The sequence below is a fragment of the Thunnus maccoyii genome, chromosome 2 (genome assembly GCF_910596095.1).
Source record: "Thunnus maccoyii chromosome 2, fThuMac1.1, whole genome shotgun sequence".
NCBI classification, from domain to species: Eukaryota; Metazoa; Chordata; class Actinopteri; order Scombriformes; family Scombridae; genus Thunnus; species Thunnus maccoyii.
In genome coordinates, this window is record NC_056534.1 from 11,436,836 (window position 1) to 11,456,927 (window position 20,092).

At 41.3% G+C, this 20,092-nt stretch overlaps 1 protein-coding gene and 1 non-coding gene across 3 annotated transcripts; one reads left to right on the forward strand and one right to left on the reverse strand.

The window, feature by feature from the left end:
* Positions 1 to 368: 368 nt before the first annotated feature.
* On the reverse strand, positions 369 to 450 carry trnal-aag. The gene has a single exon. It is a non-coding gene; the product is annotated as a tRNA-Leu (tRNA).
* Positions 451 to 2,074: 1,624 nt separating this feature from the next.
* LOC121908947 (E3 ubiquitin-protein ligase RBBP6-like) lies at positions 2,075 to 18,351 on the forward strand. Of its 2 annotated transcripts, none has more exons than XM_042429286.1 (20): positions 2,075 to 3,295; positions 4,480 to 4,579; positions 4,815 to 4,854; positions 7,444 to 7,485; positions 7,616 to 7,704; positions 7,792 to 7,888; positions 8,015 to 8,157; positions 8,357 to 8,529; positions 8,961 to 9,064; positions 9,198 to 9,544; positions 9,978 to 10,056; positions 10,604 to 10,661; positions 10,752 to 10,809; positions 10,913 to 11,239; positions 11,393 to 11,488; positions 11,618 to 13,226; positions 13,545 to 14,200; positions 14,326 to 14,396; positions 14,520 to 14,607; positions 16,078 to 18,351. In XM_042429286.1, exons 1-20 carry the CDS (start codon positions 3,130 to 3,132, stop codon positions 17,075 to 17,077), a joined length of 5,343 nt encoding a protein of 1,780 aa, XP_042285220.1. In that variant the 5' UTR covers positions 2,075 to 3,129; the 3' UTR covers positions 17,078 to 18,351. The 2 variants fall into 2 exon arrangements, with proteins under 2 accessions (XP_042285220.1, XP_042285225.1); XM_042429291.1 differs by having other exon boundaries at positions 14,523 to 14,607.
* The last annotated feature ends 1,741 nt before the right edge of the window (positions 18,352 to 20,092 follow it).

A 20,092-nucleotide genomic window follows, 5' to 3' on the forward strand; every position in this document is an offset into this window, starting at 1 on the left:
AGTGAATGAATCAAGATTGGCTCCAAACTTGTTGTGATGTCACAAATCATGCTCATAGGCACACAAAGTAAGCTAAAGAAATTCGGATAAGCACAGAGAAACTTTCCATTTCCAGCAAATTAATGTGAAAACCGCCTTCTAGTGTCAAACTCAGCACATAGACAACATCATTCTGCTCAAACATCCAGTTTTTTTTTTTACTGGAGGGAGACTTTGAACATTTTTGGAAGGATTGGCGTCTATTTCCTATTCCACAGTTTCTATAGTCCACAGGAAGACGGAATGACTTGTAAATCAGACGTATGTTCCCTATTATGTGATTTTAATTTATGATGATATCATTTCAGATACTCCTCAGGACAAAACCTTGGCAGCGGTGGGATTCGAACCCACGCCCCCGAAGAGACTGGAGCCTTAATCCAGCGCCTTAGACCGCTCGGCCACGCTACCTCTGCATCAGCCCAGAACACTATCTGTTCCAGTGACTGTACATTATTTTGTTGAATACATTAAAGGTTGACTATAAAAGTAATGTTTGACTGTTGAATGTTGTAATGAGACATAAAAAGCTGTTTTTCAGCATGGAACAATCAAAGAACACCAGGAAGTCAAGATAGTTCACACCTAGCACATCAGTGTTAGCAAAGGAAATCTACTGCATGTCCCATCAGATTCTGTGACTCTATAGATGTAACTATAGAGAAATTTAAAGGGTTATGAGTAGGTTATTTGGGTTTAAAAAATGTCTTAAATATAATTAGATGACCTAATATTGACAGGTCAGACAGGAAAATCTCAAGTCCTGGGCACTAGTTTCTGCTCTCACAACTAACAAAATGTGTGACCCTTTCTACTGTATTTATATGGGGAGGGTCACATTCAAGGTTTAAGTTTTGGTTTAATTTCAACACATACCATTTGAATAGCAAGTGTGGGCACTGGCGACCTGGGTAGAGGTCAGGAACCAGGAGACAAATAAGGCAAATAATCATTATAACAAGACTGAATGTAGATATCATTAAATACATTTCTCTAAAAAAAATGAAATGTTGCAGTGCTTATACAGTTCTCACTTTTCTGTATCTATTGTTTTTGAACTGCAATTTCTACATTTTTCTATTTTATTTTAAGTTATCTTTACTTGTTACTTCAAGAAAATCAGAATCATCTTTATTGGCCAAGTATGTTTACGCACACAAGTAATTTGACTCCTGTTTAGTGGCTCTCAATGTATTCACACACAACACAAAGATCTTAAGAAAGATATAAAAGGAATGTATACACTTATTTCTTATTTGTACATTTGACTACAATCTTACAATGTGACACATTATGTTTACACATTTCTTTATTCTGGTTGCTCTTTACCTATAGTATGTACATTTTTTGTTTTATTTCACACTTGCTTTGGCAATGTAAACATATGTTTCCAATGCCAAACAAGTATGGGATTAAATTAGTGTCATAATAATTGAACAAAATCTCCTGAGAATCAAACCAAAAAAATTAAGTTGAAAGTGAAAAATACTTTTGATAAAGCTATACAAGAGTGAAACATTTGAATACAATATTTTCCACTTTTCTTTCACTGATCAGGATTTCTCTTTTGTTGTCTCTTTTTGCTGCTTAATTTTTCAGTTTCGCTGTTAAACGTTTCAGTTTCAGGTCAGAATTTTTCGGTTTCAATGGTCTAGAAGTGCAACAAGTAGTACAAACTTACCATTGACCTACCTGCCCCTTCAAAAGTAATTGATTAATGGGGACGCAGCCCTGTAACACCTACCAACATGCCCTTTGTGTCAGAACCATAGACTATATATATCTTTATATACAGTCTATGATCAGACCTGAAACTGAAAAATTCTGAACTGGAACTGAAAAAAGTGACCACAAAAGTTTTGTCGTAAGTTTTCCTTTAAGGTAAATTGTTCACTTTCAATTTATTTGTATTCAACATTCAATTTATTTATTTATTTTTGATGCTATTTATGCTTGTGGAACAAACTTAATCCCATAATAAAAAGTCCCTTCTTTGTATTGAACGGAATTCTCTTGCTTCTTGTACTCTTTGGAAGAACCCTGGATACTTCCGGTTCCGTCATGCGCCATTTTGATGAAACAGCGAGGAGAGAAGAAGCTTCGACCTGCGATTCTGGATTTTATGGATTAAATTAAATTGTGAAAAATACACCCGGATAACACAACTTTTCTTCGCATGATGGAAAATAACCGTGGACGGAAGAGGAAACTCTACGCCCTGTCTGCGTAACTGGTGGATTTAGTTAGATTATTCGACAGCTACGTTGAACAACATTGTTAGCATAGCAACGGTTAGCATCCCCGTTAGCTGTTAGCTCTTGTTTCCGTTAAACTGCGGCGAGGCGACGTTAGCTAATCTCGAGGTGCTTGCATGTTAGCCTTGGCATTAGCTAACGAGCTAATTCAACGGTTAAACGGTAGATTGCGGTTTCACAATCATCTCCTTTGAGGTCTTAAACAACGATAAAGAGGAAACTGGTGGACTCGGTGCGGAAGCTTTCACGCAGTTTTGTGGACTCTTTTGTGGAGCTCGATTTTGTTTGTCTTGTCTTGAAGAATACGAACTGTACCCCCCCAAACAACAAAAAAAGCAAAACATTGCCTAGGACTGATGTTCAGGAAATCCCAGGCCCGCTGCTAGCGACATTAGCGGCTTGCAGCGCGGCCGCCCGGGCTTTCCGCCAAGGACAATTTACGACGGACCTGTCCTCATTTACATCCATGTGACAGATTTACACGGTGCTGCATGGACTGTCTTGGATTTGGTGGCATCCTGTTGTGATTTATTGGACTTTAAAGAACTGACGAGGCACACAGCGCCGATCAATGGCGCTCTGGTCTCTCACCTCGATATTTTTCTTTGGCAAAAACAAGGACTCTGTCGTCATCTGCGAGCTGAACCCTTCCCTATCTTAGTCCTTTCTTTGTCCACAGTGTTTTCAACGAAATATAAAGAGGGTTTACTCATTAAAGTCACCAGATTTAGCCTCCTGTGTTCAGTGTTGACGCTGTTTTATTTTGTTATCATACCAGGCCTGTGTTTTTTTTTCTTCTTGTGCTTGATTGACTTAAGTGCTTAGACCTGTAAAAATGTCGTGTGTTCACTATAAGTTTTCTTCCAAACTGGACTACAACACAGTAACTTTCGATGGGCTGCATATCACCCTCAGTGAGCTTAAAAGGCAGATTATGGGCCGGGAGCGCCTCAAGGCCACAGACTGCGACCTGCAGATCACCAATGCGCAGACTCGAGAAGGTAAGTTATCATCTGACACATGACTCACTCTCATTTATATGTGACTAACATGTCATACATTATTTTTCTTTTAATAGTTACAGTGATAGGATAGGGTCAGTTGTCTCAACAATAAGGTTTGTAGAGCTGCAACTAATGGTGGTTTTCTTCATTACTCTCTTTTTATCAAGTGAGATAAGACATTTCTTGCTCATCACAATTTCACAGAGCCCAAAGTGATATCTTGAAAAAAATCTTGATTTGTCTGATCGACAGTCCAAAACAAAAAATATATCTAGATTACAACAAGTTAAGACCAAGAAAAGCAACAACTGCTCACATTTGAGAAGTTTGAACCATCAGGTGTTTGGTATATTTACTTGAAATATGACAAAAGAGTATTTGATTATCAAAATTGTTGAAGATTAATTTTCCCTCAATCGCCTAATTTTTGCAGCTCTAAAAGTTTGTAGCAAAAATGAGTAGGAAATGTGATTAAGCAGCTTCAAGACAACTATGTTTGTATTATACCACAGTCACCACCACACAAATAAAGGAAATGGTGATACAGTTGAAGAAAGTAACATCAAAACATTTCCTAAGTCATATTTTCCCTATCTATCTACCTATGACTTCCTATCACAACAACTACATAGTTAGACTTTTTTTCCATTTATAACAAATTGTACATAGATCAGTTAATAGTTTGGTCATTAAAATGGAGATGAATGCCCATTAAAATTTCCCAGAGCACTTGTTGACGCCTTAAGGTTTTTTGTTTGTTTGGGTTTTTTTGCCTTGCCAACACTCAGATATATTCAAATAACTACAGTTAAAGATGAAGAAAAGCAGCAAAATGTCTCAAAATGATCCAAATCATGTTTGAAATCTTTCTTAAAAATTATTTCAATGACTAATTGTTTCATCTCTATATTTTTATTTATGATTTTTTTACAGGCATGGTTATAAATTATGAGAATTAGGTTTCTTTTCTTACTTAACAAAAAGATGTTACATCTTCATGTGGGAGTAACTTTTGCATTTTTAGACTTTTTGATACTGTTTATACACATCTGATATACTTTACACCTCTGTTTTGTTATCTTGACCCATAAATGTTACCTCTTTTGTTGATTGAATTTTGGTTGTGTTGTTTAGGCGTCATGTTTTATGTTTTCTAATGATCTTTGTCTCCTGTTTTGTAGAATACACAGATGATGAAGCCCACATCCCGAAACACTCGTCCGTGATCGTCCGCCGCACTCCGATTGGTGGAGTAAAACCTGCTGGCAGGACGTTCATTGTGTATGTATTATTTTAAAATTTATTACTGGAAACATGAGTGAACAGCACAATAACTTATAAGTGAAAGCCATGAATAGGTTTACACCAGATCTCTTCTAGTTTTCTTTTAAATATAGATCAGAGATTTTTCTATAAACAACTATAGGTGAAAAATTGATCCTACATTGAGTTAATTTGGCTGTCGAGTTCGATCAGTAACTGATAATTCCTTTCTGTCCTGTGTTTGTTTCTGCAGAGATCGTTCTGACACAGCTGTGGTGGGATCTTCTAGACCCGTATGTAAAACAAACCCAAAATCAACACTCTCTCCTCCTCCTCTCACCTCTCTCTCTCTCCCCCTCTTTCTGGCTTTAGTCACCTTTCTCGAGAACATTCTGTCAACAATGATCGAGTCGTGTGTATCTTCTGTTCACTGTGTGTTGGCTACATTTGTGTTATTTGATGTCTTTTTTGAGAGGGTTTCCTGGAGTCACCACAGTTTAAAGCAGTTTGTTGTTTCTCTTCAAAACCCTGGTTTTCTGTTTTTAATACATTATTAATATTAGCTCATTTAAATGTTTTAATTGTGGCTGAGTGAGATGAGGTTGATAAGAGAAACAACAGACTAGCCATCATTGTTTTTTAATGCTCTGAACTGACCAAATGTTGAACTGTTGCCACTTTATAACTGGTTGAGAAATCATTTAAACTGTTATGACTGTATTTCATAATGAAATGGGTTTTGTAGCCTGCTTCAGGTCAGGCAAATGTATTTTTTAAAAGGGTTGTAAAAGGAAAATATGCTATTTTTGTATTGATAATTCATTGTCATTTTATTTTCTGTGAAAATATTTTATATGGTTTAAGAACCCAATGAAGTAAAGTATGGCTGGGATTGATTGTAATTAACTTTGATTACAATTACCAGACTAAAGTTGTGTGAATGGAATAGGCTCGTCAGTGATTTTTATTTTTAAATCTTACCCTGCTAAACTTTAATATACTCAAATCTGTTGTTCAGTAACATTTGCCAATGTCAATTGTTTTGTCCTGTACAATTTTAATCTTGAAGATGTTGATGAAGATGTCAATTCTGCATTGAGTATGGACTGCACATAACCCTTAGTCTTTGAAGGCTCACAGATTTCATCCTGCTGAGTTAAATGAGTCCTAAGTGTCTGTTTTTAAAAAGAAGAGGGTACCAGCTCAAAGTGTATTGTTAAAACTGTGGTTTGGGGGTCAGTAAGAAGCTAGACTTGGCCGCTGACGTATAATGCTGTGACATGATCACAAAGTACAATGACACATTATCAGTAAATATCTTGTCAATCTCTGGAGGCCTTCCATGGTTGCTGCAGTGAGAAGTAATACTGGTGTAGTGTGTCCTGTAAGCTGTAAGCTGCAGAACCTGTCAATAAAGTTGTTCAGTGGTTCAGTGTCAGAACCGCTTGCACCAGATCCCTGTGTGTTCCCTCCGCAGCATTCTGCAATAACCAGTCTTTCCTGCGTATCACGATGGACAACCCACCCTGCCCCGCTTGTTTATTTTATGTAAAGTAGTTTTTCACAAGAATCAGGCAGAACAGCCTTTTTGCTCTTATAAAATTACTTTTTTTTTGTCTGTGCATGAGACTTTATTCATAGTTCATTGACTCCTGACCTGCATTAGAGACATCCCACCACTTGCTTTCACCCTGTAGTGGTGTAGGGGCTGTTTTTAGGGAAAAATTTGAAAGAACTCTTGACAACTCTTGTTAGTTTCTTTCTTTTTTTTTTCTTCATTAGGCATTTCATTGTGTTGTATCAGCCCTACATGTTTGACACTTTACAGTGTTTGCATTTTTTATTGGCACCACTCCTAGCTAGCTCATTAGTTTACAACTAGTAGCCTGGTTTTGATGAGAGTTTCTAGCACTCATGACAACTTCTTTTGACAGGTCGGTGCAGAAACTTCAATCAGTGTGGCCTGGTGAAGGGGAAACTGCATGCTAAAATTAAATGTCAAGTATTCCTTTGAGAAAATTGGCCCCTCTCCCTTTTAATAGCAGGAGAAGATGTAGGATTTCCATAGAGGGATGTTCCAGTGGTGTAAATTCAGACCCAAATAGCAAGGAAGGTGTTTAAGCAGACGCTCTTGGATGTTACAGATAGAACTTAAAGGTGTAGAATACAACTTGTTTATATGGAAGAGTCGTTGGAGTAAACATCAGCTTTAATTATTGATAGTAATTGCAACTTAATGTTCAGCAGTGTTGACTTCCTCTAGGATTTTCATACAGTGACAATCATAAATGTGTCTATACTGTAAATTTTTTCAGGATGAGTTCAACTAAATGCACAAAAGTTGCATGTTGTGTACTAGCTGTATACTTAATATCATCTGGCAAGGGAATAGACAATACCTTGAGGACAGATAGATTTTTTTTAAAAAGTCGAGTAACCCTTGGGCATTAATTTGTTATTCCTTTCTTTTAAACATCAGCTTTTGTGTAATTATATTCCAACGTTTGGGTAATTTCTTAATCTATTTACTCTGCAAACAGTTTAGATCTCTTCCATGTAAACAGCTCTGAAAAGACAGAACCCTAGAGGAGGTTTTCACGTCCGTTAACTTTTTCGAGATTATGACACACCGCTGTCAGAAGAGGAATGAACGTCACACACAAGCCTAGTGATCCATGTCTCGGCTTAAATGCTCACTCCCGTGTACCTGCGTTATTTCGTGCGCTTTGAGAACTTAATTTTTGGTGCGAAGGATTAGATGGAGACTCTTAAGGCACTGGACACAGATGTGGTGGGGAACTATCTGGGCTCTTATCTTCCACTGTATGTCTATAAGATATCATGTTAAAACTTTTAATATCTGTACTCTGATTCTCCTGCAGACTGATTCTTCTCCTTCTATGTCACTCGCCCAACTGACCAAGGTACTGTTGCTGAACATGCTGGTTAACACTTCCAGATAGTATTTCTCAAGTTGAACAGATAAACACTTTCCTTTTCTTCTTCTTGTGAGGTTAATATCCCTCTTTTTTATCTCTCCGTTATGTGCTTTAGACTGCTAACCTGGTTGACGCAAATGCATCAGAGGAAGACAAGATTAAAGCCATGATGACTCAGTCGAACCATGAATATGACCCGATACAGTTAGTACACACACACAAATATCTGTGAACTAAACATTATTACTCTCCAGCTGTAGGTAGTTTTAAAAACTGAGCTTTTCTTCATAGTTACTCCAAAAAGGCAGTTGGACCTCCTCCTGCTCACTACACCTGCTATCGTTGTGGAAAAGCCGGTCACTACATTCGGCAGTGTCCCATGCTGATGGTAATTATTATGTATCACTTGATTTTCGTAGCCTGTGGCGTTAATTTTAACTGCATTGCAGTGTAAGTAATGATGATGTGTGCTTTTTGAATGATAATTATAATGACTCTGTTTTGTTCTGCTTAGGTCCAGGATAAGAGTGTGGAGGGTCCTAAGTCAGTAAGGACTAGTAAAGGGATCCCTCAGAGCTTCATGGTGAAAGCAGAGCCTGGCACTAAGGGAGCCATGTTAACCAGCACCGGAGAATATGCTATACCTGCTATAGATGCGTACGTGTCAACAAGGACATCCACAAATACACTCTGTTTAGTGTACTTGTGTCATATTTGTCATAGCCCTGTTTGTATCTGTGTCCTACTTAATGTTAACTATTCACAAACACTTACGATAACTGCTGTTTTTTTTTGGTTTTGGTACAAACAGTCCTCTAGAATTAACAAAAAAATAAACAAATCTGTGTTAATACAGGGAGGCATACGCACAAGGAAAGAAGGAGCGCCCTCCGTTTGTTCCTCATGACCAGTCGTCCTCTGAGGATGATTCAGACCCGATCCCTGATGAACTCCTGTGTCCCATCTGCAACGACCTGATGACCGACGCTGTAGTTATACCCTGCTGTGGAAACAGTTACTGCGATGATTGTGAGTTGTTATAATCATATAGTGTGATAACGATAAAAAATCTGGTGTCTTGGTCGCCATAAAACGGATAACAAATACATTTTCCTGCCACCCATGTGTATCATTCTGAGCTCCATTTTGTCATTCAGGAAATCACTGGACATGATACAAATGCAGATTTATACAAATGTGGCCTAATTAGAGCAGTACCCTGCCCCCAAGCAATGCTGTATTTGAAGTAGAAAACTCATTTTTTGCTTATTGGAAAAAATATATGCGCTTACATTCCAGTGTGTCAGAAAGATTTCACTTCCAACATGTAAAGTTTGGAAGATGTATATGAGGCAGGGTGATGGGAGGTTTTTTTCAAGTTATCACAATATTAACAGTATAAAGATGAACAAGTTTTCAGTGTGAGCATTCAGCTAATTTAAGGACTTATTTGTTTTCAGGTATCAGGACGGCCTTGCTGGACTCAGAGGAGCACGTCTGCTATACATGCAAACAGTCGGATGTTTCACCTGATAATCTCATAGCCAATAAGTTCCTTCGACAGGTAACCCACTCAAATTCTTACACTTTGATGTTTTGCATTGTTTGGTTCATTATACATGAGATTAGATAAATACAGCAATTCACAAGAGGTTTATTATGTTATTTTAAATGATTTGTCATTTGTCATCATGCAGGCTGTGAACAATTTTAAGAACGAGACGGGATACACCAAACATGTGAGGAAGCAGGTCCAACATACAGCCCCGCCTCCACCGCGCCCTCTGTTGGTCAGGCCTCTGCACTCCAGACAGCAGGACCCGCTGATGGCTAATATCTCTCACCCTCCCTCTACAAGCGTACCCACCACCGCTCCTCAAGTACAGCCCCCGACCCCTGCACCACCTGCTACTACCACTGCTGCTCCTACTCCTCCGCACGCTGCTACTGTTGAAGAACGAGATGCTTCACCAGCTCCCGCACCCGTCGTCGACCACCATTCTCCTATGCACTCGACCAGCCAGGGTGAACCACCTCCTCCAGGGTGAGTATTTACCAGTGTTGGAAGTTAGAAGATGTAGAGATGTACTGGCTCTGGTCAGTGTCATATATCAGATTTTTAGCTGGTCAAATGTACACACATGTGCAGCACATGGCCAAACGATGGTTCACGTGGCGCACACAGCAGCACAGACAGTAACATCACAGTCACACACAAGCTAAAACTAAATGATATGAACTGCAGCAGAGACTCACTGTCGACTCGTAATCTTACAGCATGTCGGCCTCCGTGGCTGGTAGGTTGAGCAAATTTACTGACATTTGGCCGGTGCAAATTTCCATCCGTGTACTTTACAATATACACCAAAATAAATCCACACACTCCAGAACAGATGTTTGGTTGAAAATGAATAGAATCTCCCAGTCAAGAGGAATTTTTACTGGTAACAATATGTGTCTGTTTGTTTGTGTGTTAGTGAGACCGACCCGGAGCCTACTGTGAAACCAGACTCATCTGGTCCGTCTGATCGTGGACCATCTGAAAGTGGATCCCAGGTGAGTTCGCCTTGATGAGCCTGAATAATATTGCACTGGTTTGATATCATTTCAGCAGTTGCTCCAAACTTTGATCTTGCTCTACTTGCACTTTATCAAGATTGTTGTTTCTCACTTGTAACAGCGGTTGCTACGACAAGAGATTCAACTTGATAACGCTGTAATTTATTTCATTAGTCAATTTATGCCAATCAAATGCAACAACTTGACCTGATTAAGACTGTTGAACTGAAAGAGCTTCTCGTTTCCACCCATACCTACTATTTTGAGTATTAATGAATCTAAATGTTCACTTCAGTAATCATGTAGTTATCAGTAATGTTGGTTAGGCCTTGTATACCAAAGCTGTGCAGGTGCAGACCCGTGTTTAATCCAATTTGGGATTATAGGTAGGAGCCAAGTTAAATAATGCATGTTGGCAATTATAAAATGGCAGACACAATTTTCCCCTACGCTGTTAGATGTGTTATCCTCAGCCCATACTTGCCATCCCTGATCAAGAGAAACTGTAACTCTTACATTTTTCTCACTGTGATTTCTCCCTCAGGGCTACCATTTAACTGTTATTGGCCACCCGCCACCTCCAAGGCCACCTCATCCATCAGGTAAGAGGTTAACTTCAAGCCATTTCAGGAGATTAAGAGAGCTTGACGGAAATGCATTCAGTAACTAACCAGCTGTCTGTGGTCTATTAGGTCACCAGTCACGGCCTCACCACTCTCACAGAGGAGGCGGCAGCAGACACTGGGACAGGTAAGACCTATCTGTGGGATTGTCTGATATATTACAATACGAACTCTTAATGTATCAATCTCACTAATCTTTTTATCGTTCTCTTTGTTACTCCGTGTGTCAGGCCCTACAGAAGTAGAGGAGAGCACCCCTCCGCTCACCTCCAGACAGCTCCGCCTCCTGTAGCTGCTCCCCCAGTCTATCCAGCACCGTCCATGTACCCGCCGCCACCACAGCCCTACCCCCCTCCGTACGCCACTGGCCCCGGCCTTGTGCCTCCTCCTATCAGTTACCAGCCCCAGCCTGTCTATGCCCCTGGACCACCAGGACTCAACCCTCCCTGGGTTGCCCCTGGTGCACAGCCCCCTCTCCTCCCTCTTCCACCCTCCCTCACTCAGCCCCCTCTCTCAAAAGAAGATTTCTACAGGCAGCGGCACCACCGTCAGGACAAGTGAGTCATTTCTTTTCCATTTCGGGTCTTCAAACAGCTACTGACTGATTATGTGGCATTTATACAGATAGAATATACTTAACATCAAAACTATTGAAGTTTGACACTGGATTAGTTTAAAGGTTTCATTGTTTTTTATCTTTTTATACGCAGAGTTACATCTAAACTGGATGAATTTACTAAAGACTTCCACAAAGAGCTTATGAAGTACAGAAATGCACCAAAGAGGCGAAGACCGTCTTATTCCAGGTAACGTCATTTAAAGGGTTTTAGTTTTTACATGGATTACAAACACATAATCCTTCATGCCATTTGCAGTTTTTTTTACATAATCTGCCTTCTTTCTTCCCGTGTCTTCTCAACCATTTCCATCTCTAGGTCCCGGTCATACAGCCGCTCTCCATTCAGCCGCTCTCCTTACACTCGATCTAGATCCAGATCAAGATCTAGATCCAGATCAAGATCCCGGTCTTACTCTTATTCCCCCAGCAGATCCCGTTCACGCTCTCATGGCCGGTCTTATCCCCGTTCTCCTTATTCTCGACGCAATGGACGCAGTTATGGACGCTCACGAACGAGGTCCCGCTCACGTTCCAGGTCTTATGGGTATCGGCGCTCTGGCTCACCACGGTCTCCTCCGTCCTTCCGGGGAGGAGGCTGGGAGGGAGCGGAAGCAGCAGGACCCTACAGGTCTAGGTCACGGTCTCGCTCCCCAGGCGGCTACCGGAGCCGCAGCCCCGGTGGACGAAAGCCACCTCCTCGAGATGTAGTACCATATGAACTAAAGGGTCCGAGCCCTGGAGGCCATGAGCGCTGGGATAGAGATAGCTATCGACAGTGGGAGAAGGAGTACAGAGACTGGTACAACAAGTACTACAAAGACTACGACAACCAACATCCGCCGCTGCATCACAGAGGTCGTGGCAGCAGAGACAGAGAGAGAGACAGAATGTCCCCCTTATCCAGAGATTACTCCCCCCAGGGGCGAGGGAGGAGAGGGAGAGAAGAGAGAGGCGCTCCACCTCACCATCCTCCATCATCTTCCTCATCAGGAACCAAGTCCAGCACTAAAGTCCTAAAGACAAAGAAAGTGAAAAAGAAGAAGACCGGAGAAGAGCCTGAGCCATCACACCAGTCAGTGGACAGAGGCGATGCTACACCCGTCAGAGACGAACCAATGGACGAAATCCCTTCACTTACTAAAACGCCTCCCATCTCCTCAAAGCCTCCAGTTGGCACTGCAACCACTAAGGCTCCAGCCTCTAAAAGCACCGCTGCACCTGTTAAACCACCTGCCAAGTCAACATCGAAGACTCAGTCTGACAAGACCAAGAAGGACAAGGGTCAGAAGGTAAAAGCTAAAGTAAAAACAGAAGGTGTGAAGGTCAAGAGTGACAAGGTGAAGAAGAAGACAGGAGAGGGAGTGGTGACCAAAAAGAAAGACTCCTCATCCTCGTCCTCCTCTGTCGCAAAACCATTAAAGACCACCAAAGCCAAACCAGAAGATGCCCCCAACTCAACTACCCCTAAAAAGGAAAAGAGTAAAAGCTCCGCAGCGAGACCTGCCCGGCCTAAGACCCCTCCACTGTCCTCCCAGAACCTACCTCTACCTCATCCCTCTCTCCACGACGGCCCTCGATCCAGCCACGACATACGAGGTAGAAGAGATCTTCCTCAGAGCGGTGGTCTCCTTCCCCTCCCCCATCACCCACTCCTCCACCTCCCTCCCTCCCCAGGAGACAGTCGGAGAAGGATGGGAGAAGAGAGTCGCTCCTTACTCGGGCCTCCACCTGGAAAGCTGAGGAGAATAGACGGGCCGGGGGGCGGAGGTGACGTCCTCTCGCACTCACACATCTCTCATCAGCCTCCGCTCCAGAGACTCCCACACCCCTCTGACAGGCCCGGTCTTCTTCCCTTACCGGGGAGCCGTGAGATGGGCCGAGGAGACACAGATCGAGGATCCATCAGGCCTCTCATGGACCTTCAGGTGGGTCATGTGACATGGTGTATCAATTCATACCAGAAAATTTGTGATGCGATTATTTTTTTAAATTTTTTTTTCATGCCATTTTGATATCTTTACAGTTCAAAACCAATCTTCGTCTTAATCCTAACCCAATGATATTCAAGTTTCAATCATATAAAAGCAGAGAGTGAAGCAACAAATTCTTATCTTTGAATAGCTGGAACCTGCCGATATTTTTTTTTTTTAATCTAAATAAATAAATTTGCTAATCGGTTAATCGACTACTCTTTGTGATTCAACCCTTTTTTAATGTTTCGCATATCCTTTGTCCACATCCAGGTGAAGCCACTGAGTCAGACTCAGAGGAGGATCAAGTTGAACAGAGAGCTGGGGAGAAAAGGCAGCACAGAGACGGCACCCTCAGACAGATCATCCTCAGGCCCCGAGAAGACGAGCTCTACCTCAGACCGATCAACTGCCGCCAACATCCCAGAAGGAGACCGACCGAGCAGCGCAGCAGAAGGTGCAGGAAGAAAAGAGAGGTCAACCTCTGGCGAGAGAGGAGTCTCCAGAGAGAGACCAGGGAGCGCTGGGGAGAGACTGCTGGGCTCGGACAGAGTGTCGGACAGAAGCTCGGGACTGGACAGAGAGCGGGAGAGAGCTTCAGGACTTGACAGGGAAAGGGAAAGGGAAAGGGACCGAGACAGAGACAGAGACAGAGGTCTGGGGTCTGAAAGAGAGAGGGACAGAGCCTCGGCGTCAGGCTCACAGAAGGCATCGGTTACAGTGGAGAGAGAAGCCGAAGGAGAGAGGTCAGGGAGGACGGAACGAAAGAACTCCAGTGGTAGAAGTGGAGGCGGGAGGTCGGTCTCTCTGGATAAACTGACCATCGCAGAAAAATCAGCCAGCACCAAGAAAGTAGTAGACCCTGAGGAGAAACCAAGCGTATCCTCTAAGAGAGGAGAGGGGTCAGAAAGAGCCGCTAAATCTGACAGGTCTGTTAAATTTATTTACTCGCTGCTTGTTATGCATAGTATGATCAAAAGAAAGCATGATATAGTGCTTTTATCTGTAAATACAGTTGTTAAAGCATGTAATTATTTTCTCTTTTATTTCCCAGGAGTGTGTCCAAGGACAGAACAGAGAGGAGTGTCCCCTCAGGAGAGAAACCAGCTGCTGCTCACAGAGAAGGTAATTTGAATCACTGACTGTGTGCACCCATGTGAAGAGATGATAACTTTGATTTTGTCTTGTGCGGTGTAATTAGGCATAGATTAAACCTGAGTTTCTCTTCTCCTTCCCCCTCCTTTTCAGCAGTGAAAGATGCTGAGGTGTCTTCTGTGAAGAGCAAACCCAGGATCAGTCGAAAGGCTCTGACAAGCCACAGTGGGAGCTCCAGCAGGTGAGTACATTTTGTAGAGCAAGGATTTTATTTTATATTCCTAATATGTGTTGGAGGCATGGATCAGTTGGTTGGTCGGTGCACCACTTTAGTCCAGACTGAAATATATCAACACCTATTTGATGGATTGTCATGTTTTTTTAGAGACAGACATTCATGGTTACAAATGTATCTTGATGACTTTAGTGGCTCATTTGCGTTTCCTCTTGAGTCACCATGAGGTTGACATTTGTGTTATTGAGTGAAATGCCTCAACAACTATTAAATGGATTGCAGTTAAATTTGGTTCAAACATTCATGTACCCTTCAGGATGATTTTTATTAACTTTGGTGATGCCTTGATTTTTCATCTAGCACCATCATCAGGTTAAAAATTCATCAGGTTTATGACTAAATACTTGAAAAACTGTTGACATTCCCATCAGCCTCAGCTGTGGTTTGTTTACTGTGAATTAGCTGTTGTTAGCATGCTAACATGCTAAACTAAGGTGTACACAGTAAACATGGCCTGGTCATTGCTCATTGGTCATATTAGCATGCTGATGTTTGTATTTAGCTCAAAGCACTGATGTGCCTAAATACAGCATCACAGAGCCACTTTAATCGCTGTAGACTCTTATTATTGTTATATTGTGTGTTGCTTTTATGTTTCTGACTGTGTTGTTTGTTGTCACTGATGCGTTCCTGTGATGTATTTGTTAAATCCCTGGCTGCACACCAGATGTCCTTCAGGATAATACATAATTGGCCTAAATAGATATTCTGTACTATACTAAAATACCATTAGTGTGTTTTAGTATAGTGAAGTGGGTGTAAATGTTGGCTTGTCTGTTTCGGAAAGTTACAGAAATGGCTGTGCAAAGCCAAAGGAGGGGGTTTAATTGGCTTTTCCACCGTTCGATAAGCATGTCTGATGGAGTATACAGCCGCACTCAGTCGAAGGAGAAAAGAAGTCTTCACCTTGCAGCCCTTTCTCTTGTAAAAGTGAAACATAAAATACTTCAAATGCATGAATCTTACATTCGTCTCACTTGATCATGTATGATTTTTAGTTACAGCTCATTCCATTAATCTGTCATCAGTCATATACTCTCCAGTCAGGCTCTTTTGAAGCCGTTGGAAGGATTTCCCCCGACAATAAGCATTTTTCAGTTTTTCTGAAAGTCTTTTTGAGCTCTCTGATCCGTTTCTGCAACAAAGGAGATGCTTTTCGACTCTTTTTAACTCATCAGAAATTGATTTCCTCTGTGGCAGCAAAATATGTTTCACAAGCCATTAGAAACTCCTTTAGGTTCAACTGGGCTGACAAAACACTTTTTGGGCTGACTAAGTCTAATACGAGAATGTTTTTGGTATCTGTAACCAAGCACAGGTCTTATATTGTATTAGGAAGATTGATTGGACATGATCAGGCATTTTCATAAATAATTTTCAATATGCATTTTTTGTTTGTTTGTTTTTTCTAAACAGTAGGTCAAGTCAAGAGACGAAACAGGACTCAGAAAAAGACCAGAGGAGTGCATCCTCCAAACCTACAGAGCAGCCTCTGCCTAGCCCTGTGAACAGCCGTGGCCGCAGCCGCAGCCCCAGCATCAGCCCAGCACCCAGCCCTGCCAGGGAGGAGCCGCTCATTCAAGCTCCCCCTCGCTCCAAGTGGGAGAGAGAAGATGATGAAGAGGGGCAGGAAAACGGTCTAAGCGCACCTAAGGAGCCCTCACCGTTGCCGCAGAGGGGCCGAGGCAGAGAGGGGCAGACTGAAGCACCTAAACCTGTCAGGAGCGAGGGCCGGGATGCTGCAAGGGAGGAGAGGAGAGGAGTAGTGAGGGAGGAGAAGAAAGGGAGAGCGCCAAGGGAGGAAGGTAAAGGTGGCAGGGCAGCGCAGGCAAATTCTGACAAACCAACCAAAACTAAAATCGTGAGGGAAGAGGGGAGAGGCGTCCGAGAAGAAGGGAGAGCTGGAGCAAGAGAGGAAGGAAGAGGGGGAGGAGGAAGAGAGGAGGGAAGAGGAATGCCTGGGAAGGAGGAGAGAGCAGCAGAAGGCAGAGGCGGCGGAGGAGGAGGACGAGAGGAGAGCCGTGGCCCAGAGCCCAGGAGACAGCGTTTGTGCTCTGACCTGGGTCGTGAGACCGACGAGGCCGCCTTCGTCCCGGACTACAGCGAAGGAGAAGGCTCGGACACGGAGAGAGGGAGGAGCGGCAGCCCCAGCCCGTCCATCGGCCAACAATCCCACAGCCCCTCCCCTAGCAACCACAGCGACTCGGCAACCACCTCCACCACCACAGCGGACAAGAAGAAGAAGAAACACAAGAAACACAAAAAACACAAAAAGCACAAGAAGCACAACAGCCAGGAGAAAGAGGGAGAACCCAAGGAGCACAAGCACAAACACAAGAAGAAGAAACACAAAAAGAACAAGGACAAAGATGGAGAGGAAAAGGAAGAGAAAGCAGAGGAGGGCGCACCTTGCTAACAGGGGCTAAACTAAGCCTGCTGGCTGAAATCTGTAACCTTGTGTATTAATAAGGAGAAAATGATAAATCTGCTAACATTTGCAAGCCCCTCTCTGTGCCAGGGAATAGACAGAATAGGTCTTTAGCTGTCTATGACCTTGCAGGACACTGGTGGAGGGCCGTCTGTCTGGCTGTTATTCTAACACTTACTGTTACTGCAGCTTTCCAAACCTACACGGTACTTTTGTTGTGCCTGAATCGCAGCATTATGAGCGCTGCTGAGGTCTCTTTAATGTTCTTATGAACGTCTTCGGTGACTCTGGGTCAGAAAAACAGAGGGAGTGCTGTTGTACTGCACTGTTGTCATCAGCCAGAAAGGACTTGATGATAATAACTGATCACACAGCAGTGAATCTAAACGGATAGGAATAACAAACACTGTACTCAGGGATGTGATTGCTTCTTTGTAGAGGAGAAATTACTGTTTCTTTGCCTCTGATTCATTGTAAATAGAGATGAACTGTTCCTCCACATAATTTTTCCTCAGTTTGTTTTGCTCACATCCCTGTGTGCTGTTCAAGGCTTAAATACGGAATAACCTTCATTGCTGTGAGGGCCATTGTAAGCTCTTTTTGAAGGATCTTACGAGCGGTTTTGCATGTTTTAGCACATTAACTACAGATTGTGTGTACTTTCCATTACTGCTAACCATTTTCCACCTTGATAATCTCATCTTCAGGCAGATATTGGTTTCAGGATATGTCAGTACAGTTATTATTTTTTAAGTTTTTGGTTTAAGTTGTGTTACTATTTCATGTAAAGACTTAAAAACTCAGCTTGTTTGGAAAACATTTAAGCAAACATAGACACTGGGAAAAACGTCATGTGACTTTTAAATGAAGGTGACAAATGCTCTCAGATGGGATGACCTGTCTACACAGAGATTAAGTCACTACAAGTCCATTTTTCAAGTTTAACATGATGGAAATCTTGTACTTTCCTGAAATATTATGGAATTATTTGGAGATTATCAGCAGTAATTTATTTGTGATTAATCGGCTAAAACTTGCAAAATTAACAGTAATGGTCTTTGACGTTAAAGCAGACGTTTATGCATTCATGCTACACTGGATTGTATTATCTAGGATGTGTTTATTAATAATGACAAATCAGTCTGCATGTTTTTGTTCCCAAGGTGCAGTGGTTGTCTATCACGTTGTGTGTGTGTGTGAGTGAATGTGTGTGTGTGTGTGTGTGTCAGAGTGAAAGTGAAATGTGACAGAAATGAGACAAATGGGAGGACTGGTGTTCTTACAAATGAGTTGTTCCTTTTTTTTTAATTAAAATGTTTTGACCTCATGAAAATGTCTGAGTTGTATTTTATCAATCACTGAGTTACTAGTGTATAATTACTACACATATGAAGGTTAAATGTACTGTGTTGTGCAAAATTGGCAAAGTGGAAACATTTGGACATTTAAGTGCAACGTTGAAGTATTTCAGGTTTTTATAATTACAACATTTTATACAGACCAGAAAGTATAAGCGATTCATATGAAGCCCAAACATTAGGCTATGAGGAACAGTGAAAATGATCACACTGATATAGAAGGAAATATTTTTAAAAATCTGTTAAAATTCAAATGTAATTCTGACGTCTAGTACCTTTGCTCTGGATTTGTTGTAAAAAGCAAACAGTTTATCTTCCAATAATCTTTCGTTGATGTCAACACACTGTAAAATCCCATTTTTAAACATCACATCAGCCTCTCGATGCGATTTCAACCTGTCACTGTTCAACACTCATCAGTGGGCATCAGCAGCTCAAATGTTATATAATATAATACAGTAGTTATAGTGCTGTCAGTGATTATGAAATTAACTTAAAATATCTGGAGTATTAAAGATAACTGCAACAGTCCAAAATAATATAGTGGAATAATTTCTGCCAAAATACTGTATTTTACCACAGTCTAATCCAGATTTATTAAACAACATAAATGAGTAAGGTCGTTATAAATAAACCACAAAGTAATTTGTACAGTAACTAAGGTTACAATAGTATTACTAGGAAAGAGAATATGCTTAAATATATAAGTGATAATGTTTTATTCTTGATGCACTCTCTCGATTTCAGCATATTTTTTTACGAGTGCCCTCATTGATCTTATCTGAAAGTGTAAAACAAGCACCATAAAATGATTTTGAGTGCTCATCCAGAGACAGCTGACTACTCTGTATTCATATTCCTTGTGTATATTGCAGTTTTATATTCTTCAAATTAAAATAGTCATGTTTCTAGTGGAGACTTGAATCAGTTTAGCTGTCAGTTGTGTGTGGATCACATTCTTTGTAGCTATATATATATATCGATCTATAATTTTAATTGTCCTTTTTCCATACTGTAAGTTTGTTATCTTGGTCTATCTGTACTCTGAACATCTGTTGCACGTCTGTCTGTCCTGGAAGAGGAATCCGTCCTCCTCTGTTGCTCTTCCTGAGTTTTTACTTACATAGATCCAGGGTCTTAGGATAGAGGATGTCGTATGCTTTAAGACTGTAAAGCCCCCTTTGGCAAATTTGTGGTGTGTGTGATTTGTGTGATATTGGGCTGTATAAATAAAAAATGACATGACCACACATTAGTTTCCTGTGCTTTCCAGGGCTCATTCTGTTCCTCTGTGATCCCACCATCTAACACTGTGTAATTAAAATTTACTATAGTTGCAGCTTTTTTCCTTTTTTTCCCTCCTTCCTCTTTTGCATGATAATTTATCCTCTTTTAATGATCTACATCTTCATTTTGAGATGAAAGTAGATTTTTGTTCATTATAGCTGAGTAGAGCGGTAGGCTGATGACCTTTCAACCAAAATTATATTAATATCGATGATATTTAAGTAATATCAACTTACAAGCATTAACTTTATAATCAAAATTATTTCAGCCAAAATTATAAAAACCTACTTTAAAGCTAATACAAAAAAATGTATCAATAAAACTGATTTTTATGTGTTATTCTGTATTAACTTGCTTT